The sequence below is a fragment of the Dioscorea cayenensis genome, chromosome 5 (genome assembly GCF_009730915.1).
Source record: "Dioscorea cayenensis subsp. rotundata cultivar TDr96_F1 chromosome 5, TDr96_F1_v2_PseudoChromosome.rev07_lg8_w22 25.fasta, whole genome shotgun sequence".
Classification (NCBI taxonomy): Eukaryota; Viridiplantae; Streptophyta; class Magnoliopsida; order Dioscoreales; family Dioscoreaceae; genus Dioscorea; species Dioscorea cayenensis.
In genome coordinates, this window is record NC_052475.1 from 32,476,565 (window position 1) to 32,499,005 (window position 22,441).

A 22,441-nucleotide genomic window follows, 5' to 3' on the forward strand; every position below is an offset into this window, starting at 1 on the left:
TCACATGGAACATAACTAGAGGAAAGCCGCGTGTGTTTATGCTTGTAAATTGCAATCGTTTTTATTACAGTGATCTGTATATCAACTGGAGTTGGCAAACCACATACATAAATAGATGAATAAATTTTTAGAGATACTCTGAAAACAGCAGGCAAGATCAAAGATCAAACTAATCAAAGGGTTGTCTGAGCCCCGAATGAAGGAGAAGATATCACTGATAACACATTTTTTACGGAAGCCATGGAACTCAGAGCAGCTTTAAGAATATCTTGTGAACAGCCTGGCTTCACAATGCCCTTCACCTGCCACATATAGAAAAGACTGAAAATATCAGAATTACTCTCAGCAAATTCTCTTAGAAAGACCTGTAATATTTGAAATGAGATTGACCTCATCAAGATATTCTTGAAACAACTTGATACGACCCATATAATCCTGGTCATCAATACACAAGGTGATTGCCTTTGTGTCAGCCCCTGGTCCATCAAATTGAAGAGGTCCGGGGTTTCTGTAGACATCATCCATTAAAAAGCTTGAAGCCTTCTCTCGAAAGATCCTGAAAAAGCAAGACCTGAACATAAGCTACGGAAAGTGAAGTTCAAATCAAAGATTCAAATGAACTACTGCATTTATTGTGTTTCTGATACTTTAATGAGCTTATAAAAAGTGTAATACAAATAGACATTTGAGGAGAATTATTTGGGGGAAGAAACTATGATAAAGAGAGAAGACAGTGATGACGCATACTCAAATGGTCTTGCTTTCAGGTCAACAGTGGTTGGATGCAATGCAGGTTTTGCGATGGGAGCAGCACCAGGAGTGTATCGCTTCACAGTCATCATCGCCTGGCAGTTATTAGTATACACATTGTTAAATAAACGGGTGAAGATTAAACTGTACTTTTTTTCATCTCGTAAATGATGGTTAGCAAAGAGAGATTCTTGAGACAGGACTAGTAAAATGTTAAAGAACAAAGACGTCTCACAGTTAGTGGAACAGCAGCGCATCGCCACTTGTTAACAGGACTTTTCAAATTTGTCACAATAGCCATGTAACCATTCAAACCCGCCTCTAGTATATGATAGCAGATATGTCCGAGAACCTACACAAATGCAAGATATTAACTCACTGATCTTGGCAAGACTCAATAATTTCATAACCACGAGAATGAAAAGAGCCTCCATTGGTGGCAAAACATACATAGGCATAGTCACAATCAAACTTGGAAGGTAGAGATCCACGAGCTTGATAACCAAAAAAGTGGCAGACTGCACTGAATTTCTTCCCTTTGTATGTACCTTCTTTCTAAAACATAAGAGAATTTCATTGTTATTAAGATGGATATAATTCAAACACTCTGCCTGTTAGGATCAGAATTTCAAGCAAGCCTACCATTCGCTTATTTATCTCTAATTCCACCAACTGAGCAAGAAGTTTCTCTGTTTCAATCTAAAAAACAAAACAAAATAGAGAGCAAAGTGAGACAGATGGGAGAGAAAAACAAAAATCATCAAGGTTTGCTAAAGAAAATATTGAATTTTTATGCAGATTTACCTGTGAAAGCTGTGCAGATTCATCAGATTCTGGAATCAGAAGCAGCTGAACAAAAGTAACATTTTATTGTCAAATATCTAGACCACTGACATTATTTGAAGAGTTCTTGATGGAAATCAAATACATCAATTTTGAGATTAAAAAAAGAAGAAGAAGAAGAAGAAGAAGAAGAAGAAGAAGAAGATGAGCGATAGGAAAGTCAACCTCTTTCCTGATAAATGATGGCAAAAATTCAAACAAGGCAGACGCCCAAGGAGAAAGCTTAGAGGGAACGTTCTCTGCAGCAATACCCTGGCTATGAAGCCCATGAATTTCCTGCAAAGAGACAAAGATTCCATCATAAAGCCAGTGGCTTTTTAAATATTAAATGCTTGTTTTCAACATTCCAAAGACATCATGAAGCTGGAGTTGTCCATATTATTATCAGGCTAACTACCTGCAAGAGTGCATACAGTTCTGGAATACTTTCAACAAGCCCCTCAGGGATGAGAATAACTCCATGGTACTTATCTGGATTAGAAACATATAGCAGATCATGAACTATAAAGTAGTACTGCACCCAAGAATGAAGACGACAGAGGTCAACCTTGTTTTGCTCTAGCTTGGACTGCATCAGCAATCTGCTTTATAATATCAGATATTGTAAGTTTTGACATGTTCACCTCCTCACCCAGGATGACCTGAAAAATAAAAAATGAAGTACTTATTGTGAGTTCATGAGAGGGAACGTCTCAGTAGTGCAATGTATTGTATAAATTCAGACCATGTTTGGATGAGTCTGGAGAGCACATTCTAGAGCCACATGAGATGCCTTCCGACCCATCACACGTACGAAATAGTAATACTGCAAAAAAATAAATAAATAAATAAATAAATAAATAAATCTGAAGGATTTAGGATCCATGCCCAGAAGCTTTAGCTCATTTGCTTTTCTCTGGTTAAACAGATAACAATGACCTAATACTCATGCAATTCAGGACTATAATGAATGTCTGGCTTAGGTTTCTCTTGTATATCTACATGTTTCTGCCAGTTCAAAAAAAAAAAAAACTGCATAGACTGAAATCTGAATTCCATAAACTATAGCTCACCTTCTCTGCTGAGAGAGCATCTATGCAGATATTGCTGATAAGCTGAGAATTCACCTAGTCACAGGAAAAAGAAGAAATAATTAGAGAGATTGATCAATACAAGAAAACACAGCATACAAATCAAGCAAATTTGGCACACAAAAAAAATTGATAATACATACAAACATGCCACATATGAATCTAGTTCGTCTTGTCTAAAATACAAAATGCTCCCTTTTGCAGGTCAATAAAAGTAATATTAATGGCAACAATAAGATGCAATTCTTATTCAAAGCAAGCTTTATCAGACAGCTATCAAAAAATATAATTGAAAGCTAATTATGATTATGATCATACCCTGCAAACTGTATCAAATCCAACATCTGTCTCAACAAACTGATTCTTAAGATCACCACTTAGAGAAACAGGAACACCAACAACCTGTAGCAGAATTATATATATATATATATATATATTTTTACGCTCTCAATTGAAGTCAACAAACATGAAAACGAAGTCCTTCACAAGACCGACATTAACTCTTGAAAAACGATGCATATGAAAAGAACCTTTGTAGAACATTTTATCTCAGCAAAAATCTCAGCAAGATGTGCTGCATCTGTATTGGATGTTGTACCTGGTAGAACAATAAAAAGTGTTCAGCAGCCCTTCTCAAAATTAAAAACAGATCTTTAAAAATAAGTGGTTCAATTATTGATAACCTCCAATAATCACAAGACCATCCAATTTCAGGGCTAGGCATGTAGCCATCGCAGCATTGACTTGTTCAGTTGTTCTGATTTGATCTTTAGTCCGACCAAGCAAATCAAAACCACCTTTAAATGGATAGAAACATACAACGATGAGGTAACACTGTCAGTAACATTTCATACACAAAAAGAAATGAGAGTTCAGGTCACACTGAGCTAATTTATGGAATAGACTATATGACACTGTGCCTCTACGAAGAAATGGAATTCTGGAATGATTCAGAAAAGGAAAGAGATGAACACCGATTCAAAGAAAACCTTGATTTTTATAGGTCGAGAGAACACCATCAGTGATTTCCAATGTCTTTTGAGCAAATAAACCCTCAGAGCCACCTAATTTAAATAAAAAGTAAAATGTTAGCACAAGAAATAGATGAGTGAGGATCCAACTTCTCTTTAATAAAACTTTACAATGGTTAATAATGTAATAGCAACAAATGAAAAATTCAAAGTCCGAAAATAAATTTACTACATCTACATCAGGCAAACCACAAAGAATAATCCTCTTAGAGTCTTACTTCACCTGCTCTTTCTTGATATATTCATCATTTTCATCCAACATCACCGAATCTATTTACCTGACAGATTACAACTATCTATTCAAACATCTACTAGTAGTAAATAGCAATCACACGAGTCCTACATAGGGAATTCATCAGACAAGTTATGCATTAGTAGTTACCATCTCTCCCTGTCCTTAATCGTCTTCCTTAAAATTAAGTGTTTTCTAAGCTATCACTTAATCATAAAAAAGATCGGTATTCATTAAACAAGTGGCCAAGCTATCACTATGCACAAGTTAAACGATGCTACAGGGAGGAACATAAAAGTGAATTCAACCAAAGACGATCAACAAAAAGCGATGAGCGTCAAATGCATGAAGAAATCAATTACGGAAGGAATGGACGTCAAACATGAATTGCAAGAGGAAGTCCAAAGCGTATTTAAATACTTGGCTGATTGAAGAAAATGAGCTTTAGCTAGAAGTCCCGGAACAAGTATATATCATTCTTACCAACAAAACCAAGCAAAACACTGCTTGGATTGTGAGATTTAATAGCATTATGAAGTCCCCAAATGACATTATGCCCTCCAGGTGATTGCCTACCACAAAAGACCACGCCCACCCTGCAGTAAAAAAGCAATCTTGAAGGATATATAATGGTAATTTAAGATTCATCAAAATTAACGTGGATGGAGATGTGCCTGATGGGTGGATGCTCTGATATGATTTGGGCATCAGGGACATTAGCTGTCGGCCTCAAGAAGTGAACCAGAGGTTGTCCATAAGTGTGTGGAAATGCCTGACAAATCACACGTGCGTTGGCAGAATCTGAAGTGATTGTTTGGTCTCCAAACTCCACTCTCACTTCAATTCCCTGTTTATAATGAATAAATCTAAATGAATGCCGCCTGATGACATGCATTAGAGGGAGAGTATTGCACTCCAGAAGGTTTTCTTCTCCTTCAGTACCAAACCTTCAAAGTGTGAATTTATTTTTAAAGGAACAAAAAGGTCCAAGAACTACAATAGCTACAGTACGAGCTTCAATTACAAACTAGAAGACCACATGTTTTCCCCAAAAAAGCTGAATCGTGAACTCATAGAATCAACCCCAATTGATCTAGAAGCCATAAATTTCACGTTTTTCTTTCTCCAGTTAACCTCATAGAACAAAGAAAATGACTAAAACTTCATCATAACTTCATAAACGATTAATAAAGCAACTACTATATCTGATTCAATTACAACCTACAGGGAATCCATCCTTTCCCAAAATACTGAAACATCAAACCTTAGAATCAACTCGGATTGGACAACACGCCATAAATTCCATCTTTTTTGTTTAGATGATTGACAAGGGCGGGCAAGAACAATGACTGCAACTTCATCATAACTTCATAAACAGATAAAAGCAACTTATACAGTAATTGCTTCAATCACAACTAATGTGACAAGACGGCAACTTCTTCCCAAAAGACAGAAGCATCAGCACTTACGATCAAATTCAAATCCAATTCATCTACAGGCCATGAATTTCAAAGAAATATAAGCATCATAGAATAAGAAGGAGAAGAACAAGGGAAAGACCTGGAGGCAAGGAGGGAGCTCAGGATGGTAGAGAGCCCGCTTCTTCTGTAGACCAGAAAGCTCTCTTGGAAGCCCATAATCTGAATCCATCTCTCTCTGTGTATCTCTGTCTCTCAGTCTCTCTCTCGCTGAGTCTCTTGGGCACCAGCATGCGTTATTCTTGCTGGAAAAGTGAGCATAATAAACCGCGGGAACACCCGGAACCAGGCCACCTGCTTTAGATTCTACGACGCTTAAAAGCCCTTCAATGCTTTGTTATTTACAAGAGAGCCACTCTGAATATTGACTCACTGCTATATATATATATATATATATATTTTTTTCCGCCCTTTAACTTACTACCGGTTGTTTTCATTCATTTGTAACTTTCCTTTATCCAAAATATATATATATATATATAACATTTTACAATTAAAAAATTTATTTTTACAATATAGTGGATGATAATGATGAGTGCAACGTTGTCAATAATAAAAATTATAATAATGAAAGCAACACTAACATTATTTATCAGTTTGTTTTTTATATATATATATATATATTCTGTGATGTGCTGCTCCTACTTTATTTTTTAATTAGTGCATATAAAAGGGGTAAAAAGGTAAAGAAAAGTTGAAAGGACAAGTACCCCTTCTGAATCTGATTTGTGAAAACATAAAAGACAAAGTAAAGCATCGACTTCCAGAAGATTGAAAACTATGGGTCTGTTGGACGATGGAAATTTGACAAACTCACCCTTTGATTTCTTTGATCCATGTTATGGACTATAGACTATAGACTATAGACTATAGACTATAGAGGTTGGCTGATGGAAATTAGTGCCTGTTTCTTGACCTCATTCCATTCATATATTAATTTGATTTATGCCTTTATGGGTTGGTGGATCCTGCACTAATAATCTGGGTTAAGTTCCCCAAACAAGACTGATTACAAAGTGAGTTTAGCAAAGTTGTAAAAGATTGTCCCTCACTCAATAAAGAGGGTCAGGGATGTTAATTGGTAATGACTTTTAGCAGAATCTTAAATGCCAAGAATATGACCCTTGCTTTCTCTTTACCAATTAAGGATCTGTGCTTAATATCCAATGAAAATGACAGATTTATTTTTTTAAATAAAAAAAAGGTATTTCAATATTTCTTAGTTTATATATATATATATACATATTATACTGAGGAGAAAAGGAGGAAGAAAGTTGTAGAAAACAAAATATCATGTGAACTAGATAGATAAAACATAAACCCCATGATTTCGTGATTTATTTATTTTTCAATCTGAATTAACATTTATTGTTAAAAAAACAATATTATTATTTTCATTTCAACACAGGAGACAACATAAGTTAAGATAGTTCCTAATGAGAAGCATATCATCCACATAATCAAATCCTGGCCAAAAAGAAAACAAGAAATAAATAATTTACAAAATGAAAGTTTAACCAACATTAGTCACTGAATACCATTTACTGCAATTCCCATCATCTCTGTCAGACTAGAAGTCTAGAACAGAAGGGAGACTTGGTCCATTGACAACACCATAAGAACATGAATAATAATAAGAAGACTTCATCCTAGACCTCATTCCTCTATACCTCCTCCTCAAAATGATCAAATGATATCCAAAATCATATTCTGCGCCCTTATTTTCTATCTTTTGGACCTCCAGAACGGGACCGCTTTCTGGCCGGCTTGCTCCCTTTAGGTTCAGACTGGACAGGCTGGGTGCTAGGAATAGGCAAACAATGCTCATGAGCCAAAACAGGGAACCCAGCAGCAGGGATTCTGAAGATAATAGGCAGCAGCAGTCAGTTAACACGAAAAACTTCACACACACACACATCATCCATGCATCAGTTCAATTCAAACTCATCCAGGAAGCTTCTCCAACAGGTCAGTTGCCATAGTTACAGAAAATAAAATCAAGAAAATATAGGAACTGTGAATGCTTGCTCTCAAGCAAAAACTTGAACAAATAGGTCTGAGAAGAACTGACATTGTTCTTCACATGGAACACATCTTTTCAAATGCCATACGAGGATCAGCTATACAAAGAGAACTGCTAAACAGCACCAGCCAGCTCCATGAGGAAGTTCAACTAACAAGTTGTTCTGTGCCACAGCCTTTCAAGCTTCATGTAGAAACTCCATATTGAACTAAATACCTACAACTCTCAAGCCTAGTATTTGGCAGCAAATTGTTTTGATTCAAACTATGACAATTAAGTATTTGATCCTAGAACTATAGGGTACTGTCATATCCAATGCATCATAAGAAAATGAAGAACCACCCAAATGCCTTTTAAAAATAAAATCCTAACAGTGAATAAATCACCACCATCCAACATTGCTCAAATTCCAAAGTGTCTGCCTTAACAAATTTGCAAAATGATGGGCCTATGAGCCAACCACAAGGATCTAACCAAAGATAAGGAACCAATACTTAAGTCTCCAAGGTGTGGCAGACCAGGCAAAGGAATAGTTAATATCCTCCCTACATTGCTTGGGATGAGAGAAGACCAGTTTAAAATTAGAAATGATGATATTCCCATTAGAACTAGAAGCATCTTTAATTGACTGTAAGGAGAGAAATAGTTAACTAAGATAGTTTGGTCATTTACATATGTTCCTCAGGGTGATATTGTTGTTAAAGAAGGGAAAAACAATCAAAAGCAGAAATCATATATATATATATATATATATATATATAATCTTTCAGTCTGGAGCACACTTGAAAAATATGTCTCAGAGGAAGCAAGGCTCTCGTGTGAATAAAAGCAAAACCTGGCTAAAACAATCCAGACACAGTTACCTAGCAGCTTAAAAAATAAGCTCAACTATCCCTCACGTAAATTATTTCAAATAAATTCAGATTTTGCCTCACAGTAGACATTGTGATACTTCTGGATGTGAGGGAGATTCAACAACAAAGTAGAATCAACATAAAAATTACCACTTGATCAAGAATATATGTTTATAAAATGGCAAAATGCACAAAATTCCTGATAATACCAAGGTAGTCAGCATTGGCCTAGACTTATGAACCGGGGAAGGCCAAAGGTCAAGGATCAAGAGGTTTGACCTCAAACCGGATTTTAAATTAAAATATAAAACACAGTATATTAAATAATATTTAATTTTTATATCAAATGTACAAAAGATATTAAACAAAACAACTAAACAAGGCTCATTTCATATTTAAAAAACAAAGCCCTATAACATCTAAACTAAATCCATGTATTACCTCATAAAAAAAATTTCTTCTAATGTTAACATCAAATTCACATAGGATACTAAATAAAAAATTAACACTTAAATCCACAAATATTAGCCCGGGTCATGATTTATTTAAAAATTAGTTTTTTTAAAAAAAATTTATTTGCCCCTATTGAACCGCCTAGGTCACACAATTTTAGCAGATCCCTGCCTACACAGTTTTTAAGGGAGAACCAAACCACCCTAGCCTCCAAGTTTAGTTCAACCAGATCCGACTGGCAATCCTTACTACACAGGATAATACTAGGTTGCAGTAGGATTAACTATATATTGCTGCATACAGAAAGGCTGTTGCACACGTGGTAGTTGAATAACACAAATTCCAATCATTCCTTCATTAAACAGCTTCCACAAATAAACTCAAGTGCAACTAGTGGACCTCCAGGTGACTCTTCGTTCTGGATTCCAGGATGACAAAATATAAATCTAGGGGAGCTAAACACAGCTGGAATCAACTATCTCTAAAAGTAACTTTCATGGCTGAATTCCGCACATCCCTTGTCATATACTTCTCTTATCTCTTTTTCGGTTTCTACATCAAACAAGATTCAAATAAATCCCAGCTCTAGATTCCAGGATACTATATACACAAATTTAACCCAACATATGGTAAGATTGTTCCTTATCCCCACACCGTGAATACATTTTATTTCAAACAATGGTTGGCCATGATTGTTCACTGAGATGACATTGCATTGCTTGGACTAATAAATCTTCACACTTGGGCAATAGAAGCTCAATGACGCTAATACTCCGAAAACATATACCATCTCAACCACAGATACCCAAATCAATATGACATGCATAAGACTCTCAACAGTCATTGATATTATTAACCACAATAAAAGGTCAGCCTATGAAATATATGCCAAACATGAGATCTTATATTACAGAAAAATATTACATCTAGGTTCATTAAAAACAAAAGTAAAGTTAGAATTTGAGACCAAATATAGTTCAAGCATATAACAAAATGGAAGGGAGCACTTAGCAAATAATCAAATAAAGATTATTGAAATATGATAAAAGTTTCAAAAAATCACACACAGCAAAATAAAAGAAAGTAGAATGAAGATAGAGGTGATGCTTTAAATAGGCATGTTTCTTACCCATCAAGAGTACAGCAGACTCCTGTCTGGCTGCGGGAGCACCAAATGCCCTCCCATTCTGCAAGCATTGGCGGAGTGCCAGGTTTTCAGCAACACAACACTGAAAGGCATACCTTAGGCGCCGGCACTCTGATTCCAGATACCTGCTCTTCATCTCTAGGTCCTTAACGTAAATCTTCTTCCTCTCCCTAGATTTCATGGCAGAATCTCTATTCCGCATCTGCCTGAAAATTCCAATGCCCAAGACATAAGGTAGTAAGCAACTACCCACAACGCATTCACCAGAACAAAAGACAGCTATAAATGTCTCAAATACATTTATTCAAGAATATCTTCTCCAGAGTTTGTTTGATTAATTGTTGTCTTTCTCGCTCAAACTAATCAATAAAACAAACATTGCACTAACTGAAATAAAATCAGTTTTTTTCATGCAATAGAACAAGCATTCCAGGATTTCACAATAGATACAAATGGTTAATGGAAAAATGGGAAATTCTAATAAAGAAAAAATAATCAGGAAAGCAAACTTCTATACTAACTTTCGTCTATGTGAATTCAGTTCACCTTTTTTTCCCTGTACAATTTTGTTCCCAAAGCTTCTCTCATATTAACAGGCAAAAACTTGACCACAATATAAATCATACACCTGAGCTAGAGCTACTTTTAAGATTAGAAACAAATAAAAACCATCGATGCCTTTAAAACATAATTTTGGTTCGAAAACCCAAGCTATTCATACCTTCTCCGCTTCTTAATGATTGAATCATCTTCAATCTCGTCCACGACGACAAAAGACTCGTCCTTCTTCTCAATTTCCTCGCTCTTCCCACCATCAAGCCCTGAAACCCTATCCTTCTTCTCATCATCATCGCTCTCCCCGTCATCAAGGCCCGAAGCCCCATCTTTCTTCTCATCTTCATCGCTCTTCCCATCGTTAAGGCCCGAAACCTCTTCCTTCTCATCATCGCTATTCCCATCATTGGACCCCAAAATATCCGAGAAGAAATTATTCTCAAATCCCTCATGAACTTCCGGCGTCTCGGCACCACCATCATCGTTCTCTAATAAGAACTTCTCCAGCTCCTCCGCCCACGAGGAGTTGGAGTCCGCCGGTGACAGCGACTGCTGCTCCGGCGAAGGGAAATCAAACAGGGATATGTCGCTGAGATCCAAGCTTGGAACTTCATCGAAGTCTCGCAGAAGGGCTTCGAGATCGAAATCCTCAACGCCGTCGACCTCCGCCATCAAATCTATAGAAAAATTAAGAAGAAAAAATCGAAGAGGTTTCGCTAAATCGATGGATTTTTATAGGATGCGATTCCTTGGAGGGAAAGTAATCAAAGCCGGTGGGAAAGCTATCTTCAGGTCTTTCATCTTATACGGTGAAACCTCTTTTCTTCCGTCGATTTTGCGTTGAGATTTGGTTCAAGATTCATATCTACGGCGGATGAAGTGATGTTATGCTAGTTATTATTCTATAGCGAATTTTATGAAACTATAAAGAGTTTGCCGTCACTCGACCAATAGGATTTCATTCTGGACTGGAGGAGTTGGAAGGTTGCCTCGAGATCTGGTTTTTAATGCATCGAGATACGGTTTCCTTAAGTTACTCATCCCAACCATTTTTTTTTTAAAATTGTGAGAGATCAAATTCTCAGTAAAATTTGAAATCGAGTAATTCATGCCTTTTGTTTTAATCTAATTTTAAACTCGCCCATGTTTATCAGGGAAGATTAAAATAAACTCTTGAGTTTGGATAATTAAAATCACTGGTGTAATTTAATGATGAAAAAATTGTTAGTGTTCTTGTTATTTATAAGTTTCACATCTTTGAAGCCATATTGTGATCAAGTCCTCAGCAATCATTATAAATTCAATATAATTAGCAAAGTTAATTAATAGCCTGAAACAATCAGATGTATTTCACTTTCATCATACTTCTTCCAAAATGGATATATAATCTTCTTAATTAATTATATGTACTTTTGGAACAGTGTGTCTGAAATTTTTCGTTTTAATTAGATCTCGCCTTGATGGGCATGCAATGCAACTAACTTGCCTTGATGAAAAAGACAAGAAAAGCGAAAAAGCAGAGCTATAGTAGATTAATGGAGGAGGATCTATAGGGCTGTGAGTTGTTATTGGTATGTAGTGGAGAGGGAAGGAGGAGCACCAAGAGAATGTGGAGCATGAAGTGCAGTGCAGTGCAAGCGAGGAGTCCATATTCATTTCCAATCTCCATCTTTGTGAACTGGCACAATGATTAGAGTTCAACTGTGGGGTCAATGGCAATGGCTATAAAGAGGAGATCATTTGTTAGAATGCATTATGCATGCACTCAAGGCTTAAGCTGTTTTTTAGCATTAGTACTAGCTAACTACTAAGTACTGCTGATTTTTGGCAGAAAATGGTTAGTTGTTCATTGTTCCTTGTTGCTTCTGTGGCAACAACTATTATGGCACTTTGTATTGTCCTTGCCAATTGTCATGAAGAAACCAATACTAGAAATATGACTCTTGAAGCTCAGCTTCAGAACAAGAGAACTGTGTCATCCGCCATGGATGGAGGTGGAGGTGGAGGTGGAGGTGGTGGGGGGTATGGATGGGGCTGGGGCAGTGGAGGTGGAGGTGGAGGTGGAGGAGGTGGTGGTGGGGGGTGGTGGAAATGGAGGTGGTGGTGGAGGAGGGGTGGAAATGGAGGTGGAGGTGGTGGAGGAGGTGGCAATGGTGGTGGTGGTGGTGGTGGAGGTGGTGGTAGCAAGGGTAGTGGAAGTGGAAACAATGGTCATGGTGGTGGCAAGGGTAATGGAAATGGAGGTAATGGTACTGGTGGAGGAAGCGGAGGCAATGGTAGTGGAAGTGGCAAAGGTGGAGGTGGTGGAAATAGTGGAGGACCTGGAGGTAAAGGTGGAGGAAGTGGAGGCAATGGTAGTGGGAATGGTAATGGTGGAGGTGGTGGAAGTGGGAATGGTGGTGGCAAAGGTGGAGGAAGTGGAGGCAATGGAAATGGGAATGGCCATGGGAAAGGAAACGGAGGAAATAGACGTGGAAGTGGAGGAGGTGGCGGTGGTGGAGGAGGACAAGGAAGCGGTAGAGGCAGCGGTGGCGGTGGTGGAGGAGGTGGTGGTGGTGGTGGTGGCAATGGTGAATGCAAGGGCAAATGCGGAAGGAACAAACATGGAGGTGCTTGAAATTCATGCTTGCTTGCTTGCTTTCTATGTTTCTACTCGTTTATTGCTATACATTTCAATTTATCAGTCATAGCTTTTATTATATTGAGGAAGTGATTTTGAGAGTTTTGTGTTGATTAAATAATCAGTGTGAAGTTTTATTTTACCTATATACTAAGAGTTGTATTATGAATAATTTGAGAAATTGTTGGAGCTAATGTTCATGAGATCAATTCTGAAATGTAAGGTTTGGATTCTGTATTTTTCTTGACAAAATGATAATAAATTGTTATCATATGTTGCTTGCTTTAGATCTGATTTGTGTATCATGCCTCATAATCACTCTAATGGAACAGTACAATTACAATGACAACCCAAAAGAGAAAGGACTCTCAAACCACAAAGAAATCACAGCCTTTGGATTTCATTTCTGGTTCTTGGATTGCAGCAATGCATTGGATATCTTAATTTTCGTAGGCTTAAAACGTGGACCCAAAACTTAATCCCAGTTTTCACTTAAATAGGAGAGAGAAAAACACTTGTTTGCATTTCCTTCCAACCAGGTCTTCTTGCTTCTCTGAATGGTATGTGCTCTGTTTTTTAGTGAATTCTTAGAATGCTGCAATGTTCATGATGAATTTATAGTATGTTTCAACAGGTTAAACAATAACCTTTTGCTTGATTTCATCATGGGTCTCTGGGATCTCTTTGTTACTGCATCAGTCCCAATCCTTAATGTTCTTCTGGTTGCGATTGTTGGAGCATTCTTGGCAACAAATCACATCGGAATCCTTGGGGAGGAGACAAGGAAGCATTTAAACAATGTGAGGAGTTCAGTGGTTTAATTTTTCCTTTTTTTGGTTTCCTGGGACAAAATTTATGACTTGATTATGTGCAGGTTGTGTTTTATGCATTTAATCCAGCTCTCGAAGCAACAAATATGGCTCGAACTATCACAATGGAGAGCATGGCTTTACTGTGAGTTCCTTTTAAACCATGCATCATTCATTGAACTAGTTAGTAACTGAAAAATCTAAATACTTATGATGTTGATGCAGGTGGTTCATGCCACTCAATCTTCTCCTCAACTTCATTATCGGCTCCATGCTTGCATGGATTCTTATTCATATTGCAAAAGCTCCGACAAGACTAAGAGCTGTTATCTTTGCTACTTGTTCAGCTGGTAATTAAACACCTACGATTTCATGATATATGCAAGTGTAACAGAAAATTCTTTTTATGATCAGGAAACGTCGGAAATTTGCTGCTTGTTTTGATTCCTGCAATGTGTAAAGAGAAAGGAAGCACACTAGGACCTCCTGATGTTTGCCATAACTATGCATTAGCTTATGCTTGTCTCTCTATGGCAGTAAGTCTCTGCATTTCTGTAATCTAAGACTTATGATCATGTGGATTCACGGGTATGTATTGATGGTGTTTGCAGACATGCACAGTTCTGCAATGGTCTTATGTGTTCAACATTGTCCGGATTTCTTCAACCTCCATAAAACACAAAATGAATCATGAGCATGCACTTGAAGAGAACATAAGCTTGCTTCCAAAGAGTTGCACAAATGAGATGGTGATTCGTAGATTGATGATTGCTTTACAGCAAAAAGTTTCAGCAAATCTATCATTTTCACAAACAAGAGCAGAACTTCAAGAAATTGATAATTTCATTGGATGTCTGTAGGTAATACCATTGAACAAGTTTGAAAGGCTTTTGATGAAATTCTCGCGTGCAATTGACCTGAAGAAATTGTTTGCGCCATCAACCATTGGAGTGGTATGTTAAGAACCTCTAATTGTGCTAGTTGCAGTGAGCTAATTGTAATTAATCCAATCAATTAAGTAATTAATTCCCCCATGTCAGATAATTGGATTTATCATAGGAGTGGTGCCACAAATTCGAAAAGCAATGATTGGTGAAAATGCACCTCTTCGTCCGATTCATGATTCTGCTACTTTACTGGGGTATTTTTCTTATGAACTTCCTTTCAATTGCACTTGCAAATGATGGTGTTGAAAAACATCAAATGCAGCATTATTTTCTCTATGGTGTTCATAAATGCAGCAAAGGAGCAATTCCAAGTCTTATTCTGATGATGGGAGGGAATCTTACCAAAGGTAGTCATACTCATTGGTCAATCAACGCATGTTATTATACCAATGCTCTAATATATCCTCAATATGCCAGGTTTACGAGGTTCAGAAATCAAATTTTCGCTCATAATCGGTGTCTTGTTGATTCGTTACATGGCTTTGCCATTGTTAGGCATAGCCATTGTGAAAGGAGCAATTCATCTCGGTATTGTGCACTCCGATCCTTTGTATCAGTTCACCCTTCTGATGCAGTATGCTGTTCCACCTGCCATGAACATCAGTAATTCACTACTTGCTCAATTTATGACGTCGGTTACTAAATTGCATTTGTTGTTATTGTTGTTATTTCTGAACTTTTATATCAATCTTTTGCAGCATCTATGATTCAAATGTTTGATGCTGGCGTGGGCGAATTGGCTGTGATATTTCTTTGGGCATATGCAGTGGCTGCAGTGACACTCACTTTATGGTCCACACTATTTCTTTGGCTTGTATCATGATACTCTCTTTTTTTGTCTTAGTATTATTATATTAGTGTGTGCTTGGATTGAGGGAAAGGAAAAAAAATTGCTGATTAATTTCCCATTTTATTCTCTCTTATTTCAATCCAAACACGCACTTTATTACAGTAATGAAAAGATGATTACTAGCTTTAGTTCTTAAGCTCTCCAAGTTGGAGAAATCAGACTACAGTACTAAGATGGTCTTTGTTCAGTTGTAAAGTTTTTTCTGCTGAATTTGTTTGGAAGAATTCCATCACATGTTATTGGTTTAACTCATATCAATAACAATCAAATATAAAAATGTTCACAATGAAAGATTAATAATCAAATCAATGCATTATTTTTTTACCAAGAGCATTAATTAGCAAAACAAAGGAGAATAAGAAGAAGAATTAAGTTGAAGAAGTTGAGCTTTTGGGGCATCACCAAGACAGCTAAAGGGTTTGCCAGCTGCTTTAGATTCTGATGTAGTACTAGTTTGAGATTTTTTTTAAAAACAAAATTTTGTTATTAATGAAAATGCAGTAGATTGCATTTTGTGGAGACTGGGACAAAAAAAGAGAGTTCAGAGTATGGGAAGTTTGTAGGAGTTTAGCACAGCCTGAACAGAGAATTGTTGGGCTAGACCAAGTGTGGTCTCATTGTAATGTTCCAAAACATTCGTTTGTTTTTTGGTTGGCATTGAACAACAGGTTAATGAAAAGGAATAAATTGTATGCATAGAAGGTGATCAACTCTAATAATTGTGTGCTATGCAAATAATGCAATAGTGTTAGTGAAAGTATTGACTATTTGTTTTTTTTAACTGTATAATTAAGTTGTTTCATGTATATTATGTTTTTCCTGTATTTTTATTAATTTGAACTTAATAAATTTTCACTTTTGGCTTGACAAAAAAATTTATAAAAAATTAGACAATGACTTATAAAAAAGGTTGGAGATGCAAATTCATGTCTCTTGTTATACGGTGTTTGCACTCCTTGTCAATGTCCTCCAATCTGTCAGAGAATTAAACATTATTGAATCATTATTGGAAGAGTGTTTTAAAAATTTTAAGTCCTAACATGCGTCCAATCTCATGCACTGCTACCAATTCAATATTATATTATATGAGTATATACTACTATATATATATATATATATATATATATATATATATACATATATTCTTGAACTTGAGCATATCATGTACCGGAGATGACGACTGCCATTTTCTATTTCCTGTCATATGGATCCCTCAGTTTTTAATAATAATAATAATAATAATAATAATAATAATAATTTTTTTCTTTGAACAAAAATAAGAGTTTTAATATTAATAATCTAAGAAGGACAATGGTTATGATATATAAGATTTTAATAGTAATAATCTTTCCGCGAGTTATAAAATTAAATAAATTAAATTCAACTCACCTAACTTGGATTAGTGAGTTTATGCTCAAATATATATTTTATATATATATATATATATATATATATATGTAATTCAAAGAGAATAAATGTTCATAATTGAAAAAAAAAAATTTAAAATTTATCTGTAAATTATTTGATTTATTGAGAAAATTATTAAATTATAAAAAGTATATATTATGGATTAATTGATTTCAAATTTTTAAAAACTTTTATAGGAGATAATTGTAAACTACTCCTTAATTGCAGTCTCACCCCAATGGTTTTTATTTATTTCTATTTAATTTATAGGACAGAACTTGATTTATTTATTGAATAGATTATTTAGTTATATATATATATATATATATATATATATGATTGATACACCATAAAAAATATATCATAAATATGATTATCTACAAGTATAAGCATGAAAAAATATATATTAAAAAAAAGACATAAAGGTTAAATTAAGATGGAGGCGTATATAAAATTATGAATCACTCAAAATTACTAAAAGTGGTTAAGTAACTCAATGGAGATAAAATAAGAGGTGAGAGAGAGAGTTTTGATCATTCATCTACAGAGGATCGTTCATTCATATCAACTCTATTAAAATGGAAAATGGAAAGTTAAATGTCCTCAGTTAATTGTCGTATAGATCTCCAACATTTGACTATTTTTTTTAGTTTTAAATTAATTTATTAAAAAAAATTAGGATCAATTTTGATAAGAATCAAAATAAGTGAAAGTAAACATTAATTGAGTATGCCGTTATTTCTTTCTAGTTAAATATCTTGATTGAGTAGTTTAGGTTAAGCTTCCAAGAGATCAATAGATTAAAGGTACAATTGAAATTTTTACAAATTTGAGAAATGAAAGACATTGAAAGAGTAAACGGTGAGTTTGTCAAAAATAAAAATTTAATTATTCCATATAAATTAATTAAAAATATTTATTTTATGGAGTTAGGGTCCTTCGCAACACTGGTTTGAGGGGCACCTAAGTAGACCATTGCTAAAGAAAGCAACTCAGATTATTCACTTTAAAAAATCACTAGATTATTAGTCTTTAAAATAATAAATTAATAATAATAATAAAGTCGGAAAATCAGAGTTTTGGCAAAAGTATAAATAACTAAATTTTCAAAGGGTAAATTCGGTACTTTAATGTTCTTTATATTCTCGCCAATACCTCGTATTCCTCTCCGGCACGATGGCGACGACACCTCCGCCACCGGTCCAAACTCTCGAGCCGGCGCCGGCTCCTGCTCCGGCTCCTGCTCCTGCTCCTGCTCCGGCTCCGGCTCAGTCTCCATCGACCCCAATTCTGCAACACCCGCCTTCGAGTCAACACGCTCCCTCGCTGGCCACCGTCAAATCGGAGATTTCGCCGGCGGAGCAGCCACCCGCCGTCAGCTCCCGCTCGCTAGAGCCCTTGGCTGCTTCTCCCTCCATCTCCATTCCCAGTTGCTCCGGTGAGTTTCGAGAATCGCCAAAACCCTAATTACATTTGGCTGCTTGCGGAAACCCTAGTTCGCTATGGTGGCAGTTCTCCTTTTTCTTTTCTTGTTTTCTTTGAGTTCTTAATCTCAATCTTGAAGTTATCTCAGCTACTTCTTCTCCCGAGCTCGTTGTCTGAAAGTCTTCTTCTTCTTCTTCTTTTTTTTTCTCCAAATAAATGTATTTATATATTGTTTCCCCATATTTCTTCTTATTTTACTTTTAATCTTAAAATTTTGATTTTGATACGAAAAGTTTGATGTTGATTTATTTCCCATCTCATTCAGTGTAAAAAAGCCGTAGAATTTCTCATCCTCGTGTGTAAATTACTTGATTCTTGCCCTTAACTTTGGTTTTGATGATCTTCATCCGTCCAAAACCAATGTCCAAGATAAAACTTTTTTGTTTTGTTTTGTTTTGTTTTATTTTATTTTACTTTTGGTGTTTTTTTCTACAGGTTGGTTTTCTTGGGACAAGATCCACGAGACCGAGAGGAAGGTCTTACCAGAATTCTTTGATGGGAAGTCGACATCCAGGAACCCTAGGGTTTACAAGTATTTCCGGGATACCATCATCACGCGGTTTAGGTTGAATCCATCTAGGAAGATCACGTTTACTGAAGCCCGGCGGGGGCTGGTCGGAGATGTAGGTTCTGTTCGGAGGGTCTTTGATTTCCTGGATTTGTGGGGATTGATCAATTATGCACCATCCACAAAGCAGGCTATTAAGGAGAGAAGAGGAGAAGAAGAGACTCAGGAGAAGAAGGAGAACCCCAAGAGGATTTGCACCACTTGCAAGTCTATTTGCAGTCTTGCTTGTTTTGCCACTGATAAGGTCTGCTCTCCAATTTGTTACTAAGTTTTTAAACCTCCTTAGATTCTGTGACCATATTTAGTTGAATTTTAACCAGGACACTGTCAGAACATGTTAAAGTAGCGGAACTCCATTAAAATTTAGAAGTGAAAGGAACCCCATTCTGATGATTGCATTAGTATATTTGAATTTGTAGAGGCTCTTTCAATTGCCAATTTTGACTCGTCACTTGTGTTACTATTAATTAGTATTTTAGTTGTTTAAATTTTGTATATTGTGGTGTACATGATGGTTTCTTAATAAGAAAGTACCCAAGCATATGCATGATACTTTTATTCCAAAATTTGTTTTAATGATCAAGAGTCTGACATCATAAACACTAAAATAAGAAGATTGATTTTACCATTTTTACCTTCATTCATAGCAAACTACTTACTTGAACTAGCTTTTCATACTCATTTTGTGGGAGGTTGTTTCATGATCTATGTGGTTATTTGACCATTTGTGTTTTGTGTGTGTGTTTTTTTAATCTCTTAGTATACAGATCTTATTCTGTGTGCAAGATGCTTTGTTCGTGGGAACTATCGTCCTGGCCTCAGTTCTACTGATTTCAAGCGGGTTGATATTAGTGAAGAGATAAGGACAGAATGGACTGACAAAGAAACACTTCACCTCCTTGAGGCAATTTTTCATTATGGAGACGACTGGAAGAAAGTGGCAGAGCATGTTGGCAGCAGAACTGAGAGGGAGTGTATTGCTAGGTTCATCAAGCTACCTTTCGGTGATCAGTTTTTGGGTCCTTGTGATTTCCCTGGGGATGATGATCATTATCAGGGAAGAGATAAGAATTGTGTTGGACATGGAGATGACATTGGAGAACAAGGTCCAAAGCGAATCCGTCTCTCACCACTGGCAGATGCTAGCAACCCTATCATGGCTCAGGTGAGTTAGCCCTTGCTAGTGAATTTCATTCAACCATTGGTGGTGAGATATGTTGATGTTCTTGCATATTCTTTAGGTGGTTCATGATGCAACTATGACAGATGCATCATCTTTATTTTCTTCCTTAAGGGCACTGAATTTTCAGGAGTTAATGACTCATAAAAGGAATCTGGTTTTGTATGATTGTGTAAAATTTGGTAGGGATAGTGCATACATCATCAATTACCCAGTCTGCAGGTGTAGTTGTGTTGTTGGGTAATCTAACCCACTAGCATGCAAAAGCTATCTATCTATAACCAAGCTACCGACACAGAATATGAATCTTTAGGAGTTAGAGTTTTTCACCTTCCTTTGTTAATGAATCGATACTGGATCAATTATAAACACGCACCACTAGAAACCCAAGCTAATGTTGAATCTTTATACGATTAATTAATTCTCTTCTAGTATCATCTAAGAAGCACGGACATAGATACGGTGACACGACACGGACACGGTGACATGGTAGTTTCTAAAAATTAAGGACACGGGTACAGCAGGACACGGCTATAAAAAAAATATTATTTATTATATAAAATATTTTATTATAAATATAAATCTATATAGTTTTCATGTAATATATGTTATATATTTACTTATAGATTAAGTTGGTGATCTTGTATATTGGGAAGTAATTAGGAAATATACATGAGTAATTTAGAAAAATCATTTACAAAAGCATATGAGTGTCTGGAGGTGTCCACGGTGTGTTCGAGTATCCATGTGTCCGACACGGATACGACATGGGTACGCCAAGCTCCCAAGAGTGTCCGTGCTTCATAGAGTATCATGTTAAAACATATGTATACATTGAGGTTAGTGACTTTTAAAATCAGTTGACAAATAATGTCCTTTTTAGGTTGCTTTCTTGTCTGCAATGGTAGGGCCAGAAGTTGCAAAGGCTGCCGCACAAGCTGCTACTGGAGCTTTGCATAAAATGAATTATGCTACTGGGGGAAACACAAGCATCATCGGGATTGGATGTGCAGAAAATAAAATTGATGAAAGAGGTGTGTGCTTAATCAGAGAAACAGATTATCTATTTAAATGTCCTTATATCAGATAGTCATGAATCCATATAGCATTGGATGGTGAGGAGTGCATCACCTCATACCTTCCATAGTAGACCAGCTCTTTGACATTATACATGAACGCGCGTATATCCTCAAGTCTGCTTTCTTATCTTTATCTATTTGTTGTTTTATATGCCAATTTTACAAGTAGTATAAGGTTGACTCTATTATTAGAACCCATTTTTGTATCCTTGTCCTGACTATGCACCTTGAATTAGCGCACAATCAGTTGTCAGGTTGTACTAGTACTGGCAGACTATATATATTAGGTTTTGTAGGTTATTTTAAGGAATAAAGTGATTTGAATATTGGCGTCTCATGACAAACTTGGTTAGTTCAATGCATGTTTACCATAGCTTGAAGCGGATAAACTCACATTTTGCAGAACTGGTAGCCAAAAGTGGTAGACTTGAACCAGAAGAAGATCTCAAAGAGGTTGTGAATGAGGCATGTGCACAACTTGACAAGGAACAGGAGAATGTGGAGAAATCTATATCTGACATTGTGGATGTTCAGGTGATATATGTTTTTGTTTATCTCCAGCTTCTTCTCATATGCTTGAAAACTTTATTTTTCAATAATATGAGACTCTATTGTATGCGATCAGATGAAAGAACTTCAGGAAAAGATTGCGCATTTTGAGGCATTAGAGTTGTTGTTGGAGAAAGAACAGCTTCAACTTGGACGCATGAAAGATTTACTATTTGCTGATCAGTTGAATCTTCTTAGGCACAAGGCTAGAACAAATTCTCAAAAGGGTTTTCACCATGAGCACAACAAAGCCGGAGATGATGCTATATGAAAATTAACTTCACGTTCAATTGTTAAGAGTTTCTTTGAGGAACTCAGATTTGTAAATTGACTCTTCAATCTATTTGCGTTCTGATCCATTTTATTAATGCTGATATTTTTTTTTATGCATTACAGTTTTCAGCATTTGCAGAGAGGTCCTTGAGCTTGTAATAGTTGTATGTATATCGTGAAACCTTTTGCTTATATGGCTTCTCCCGTTATATTTCGAATTAATTTTGTATATTTGAAA

The 22,441-nt window shown here is 36.1% G+C and overlaps 5 protein-coding genes across 6 annotated transcripts; 3 read left to right on the forward strand and 2 right to left on the reverse strand.

Moving 5' to 3' along the window:
- Nucleotides 1–16: 16 nt before the first annotated feature.
- Nucleotides 17–5,713, reverse strand: LOC120260976 (pyrophosphate--fructose 6-phosphate 1-phosphotransferase subunit alpha-like). The gene is made up of 19 exons (XM_039268603.1): nt 5,487–5,713; nt 4,601–4,773; nt 4,410–4,522; nt 3,653–3,727; nt 3,347–3,460; nt 3,194–3,261; nt 2,982–3,065; nt 2,646–2,699; nt 2,318–2,398; nt 2,141–2,234; nt 1,991–2,064; nt 1,759–1,869; nt 1,555–1,599; nt 1,393–1,449; nt 1,201–1,305; nt 986–1,102; nt 748–845; nt 391–556; nt 17–302 (listed from the first exon to the last, which is right to left on the reverse strand). Exons 1-19 carry the CDS (start codon nt 5,574–5,576, stop codon nt 174–176), a joined length of 1,848 nt encoding a protein of 615 aa, XP_039124537.1. The 5' UTR covers nt 5,577–5,713; the 3' UTR covers nt 17–173.
- A 1,159-nt stretch (nt 5,714–6,872) lies between these two features.
- Nucleotides 6,873–11,161, reverse strand: LOC120261524 (bZIP transcription factor 50). The gene is made up of 3 exons (XM_039269442.1): nt 10,603–11,161; nt 9,864–10,087; nt 6,873–7,264 (listed from the first exon to the last, which is right to left on the reverse strand). Exons 1-3 carry the CDS (start codon nt 11,106–11,108, stop codon nt 6,975–6,977), a joined length of 1,020 nt encoding a protein of 339 aa, XP_039125376.1. The 5' UTR covers nt 11,109–11,161; the 3' UTR covers nt 6,873–6,974.
- Nucleotides 11,162–12,270: 1,109 nt separating this feature from the next.
- Nucleotides 12,271–13,293, forward strand: LOC120260297 (putative glycine-rich cell wall structural protein 1). Its single transcript, XM_039267731.1, has 2 exons — nt 12,271–12,518; nt 12,591–13,293. The coding sequence occupies exons 1-2, from the start codon at nt 12,271–12,273 to the stop codon at nt 13,051–13,053; spliced, it is 711 nt and encodes a 236-aa protein (XP_039123665.1). The 3' UTR covers nt 13,054–13,293.
- Nucleotides 13,294–13,360: 67 nt separating this feature from the next.
- On the forward strand, nt 13,361–15,829 carry LOC120260781 (protein PIN-LIKES 1-like). Of its 2 annotated transcripts, XM_039268341.1 has the most exons (11): nt 13,361–13,616; nt 13,691–13,856; nt 13,931–14,010; nt 14,091–14,215; nt 14,280–14,401; nt 14,477–14,614; nt 14,726–14,818; nt 14,906–15,006; nt 15,107–15,159; nt 15,230–15,415; nt 15,511–15,829. In XM_039268341.1, exons 2-11 carry the CDS (start codon nt 13,722–13,724, stop codon nt 15,633–15,635), a joined length of 1,158 nt encoding a protein of 385 aa, XP_039124275.1. In that variant the 5' UTR covers nt 13,361–13,616; nt 13,691–13,721; the 3' UTR covers nt 15,636–15,829. The 2 variants fall into 2 exon arrangements, with proteins under 2 accessions (XP_039124275.1, XP_039124274.1); XM_039268340.1 differs by having other exon boundaries at nt 13,361–13,856.
- A 2,392-nt stretch (nt 15,830–18,221) lies between these two features.
- LOC120261912 (SWI/SNF complex subunit SWI3B) lies at nt 18,222–22,425 on the forward strand. The gene is made up of 6 exons (XM_039269931.1): nt 18,222–18,507; nt 18,990–19,366; nt 19,883–20,287; nt 21,186–21,336; nt 21,785–21,915; nt 22,007–22,425. The coding sequence occupies exons 1-6, from the start codon at nt 18,246–18,248 to the stop codon at nt 22,199–22,201; spliced, it is 1,521 nt and encodes a 506-aa protein (XP_039125865.1). The 5' UTR covers nt 18,222–18,245; the 3' UTR covers nt 22,202–22,425.
- The last annotated feature ends 16 nt before the right edge of the window (nt 22,426–22,441 follow it).

Bases quoted from the DNA above. Each gene is read 5' to 3' on its own strand.
- LOC120260976 (XM_039268603.1), bottom strand. From the start codon at position 5,576: ATGGATTCAGATTATGGGCTTCCAAGAGAGCTTTCTGGTCTACAGAAG. The intron at 1,450-1,554 runs GTAAATCTGCAT...TTTGTTTTTTAG, and splicing joins AATCTGCACAGCTTTCACAG to ATTGAAACAGAGAAACTTCT. The intron at 846-985 runs GTGAGACGTCTT...AATAACTGCCAG, and splicing joins GCGCTGCTGTTCCACTAACT to GCGATGATGACTGTGAAGCG.
- LOC120261524 (XM_039269442.1), bottom strand. From the start codon at position 11,108: ATGGCGGAGGTCGACGGCGTTGAGGATTTCGATCTCGAAGCCCTTCTG. The intron at 10,088-10,602 runs GTATGAATAGCT...TGGAATTTTCAG, and splicing joins ATCATTAAGAAGCGGAGAAG to GCAGATGCGGAATAGAGATT. The intron at 7,265-9,863 runs GTAAGAAACATG...TATTATCTTCAG, and splicing joins GTCTGCTGTACTCTTGATGG to AATCCCTGCTGCTGGGTTCC.
- LOC120260297 (XM_039267731.1), top strand. From the start codon at position 12,271: ATGGTTAGTTGTTCATTGTTCCTTGTTGCTTCTGTGGCAACAACTATT. The intron at 12,519-12,590 runs GTGGTGGAAATG...AGGTGGCAATGG, and splicing joins GGAGGAGGTGGTGGTGGGGG to TGGTGGTGGTGGTGGTGGAG.
- LOC120260781 (XM_039268340.1), top strand. From the start codon at position 13,614: ATGGTATGTGCTCTGTTTTTTAGTGAATTCTTAGAATGCTGCAATGTT. The intron at 13,857-13,930 runs GTGAGGAGTTCA...GATTATGTGCAG, and splicing joins CAAGGAAGCATTTAAACAAT to GTTGTGTTTTATGCATTTAA. The intron at 15,007-15,106 runs GTATTTTTCTTA...TCATAAATGCAG, and splicing joins GATTCTGCTACTTTACTGGG to CAAAGGAGCAATTCCAAGTC.
- LOC120261912 (XM_039269931.1), top strand. From the start codon at position 18,246: ATGGCGACGACACCTCCGCCACCGGTCCAAACTCTCGAGCCGGCGCCG. The intron at 18,508-18,989 runs GTGAGTTTCGAG...TTTTTTCTACAG, and splicing joins CTCCATTCCCAGTTGCTCCG to GTTGGTTTTCTTGGGACAAG. The intron at 20,288-21,185 runs GTGAGTTAGCCC...TGTCCTTTTTAG, and splicing joins GCAACCCTATCATGGCTCAG to GTTGCTTTCTTGTCTGCAAT.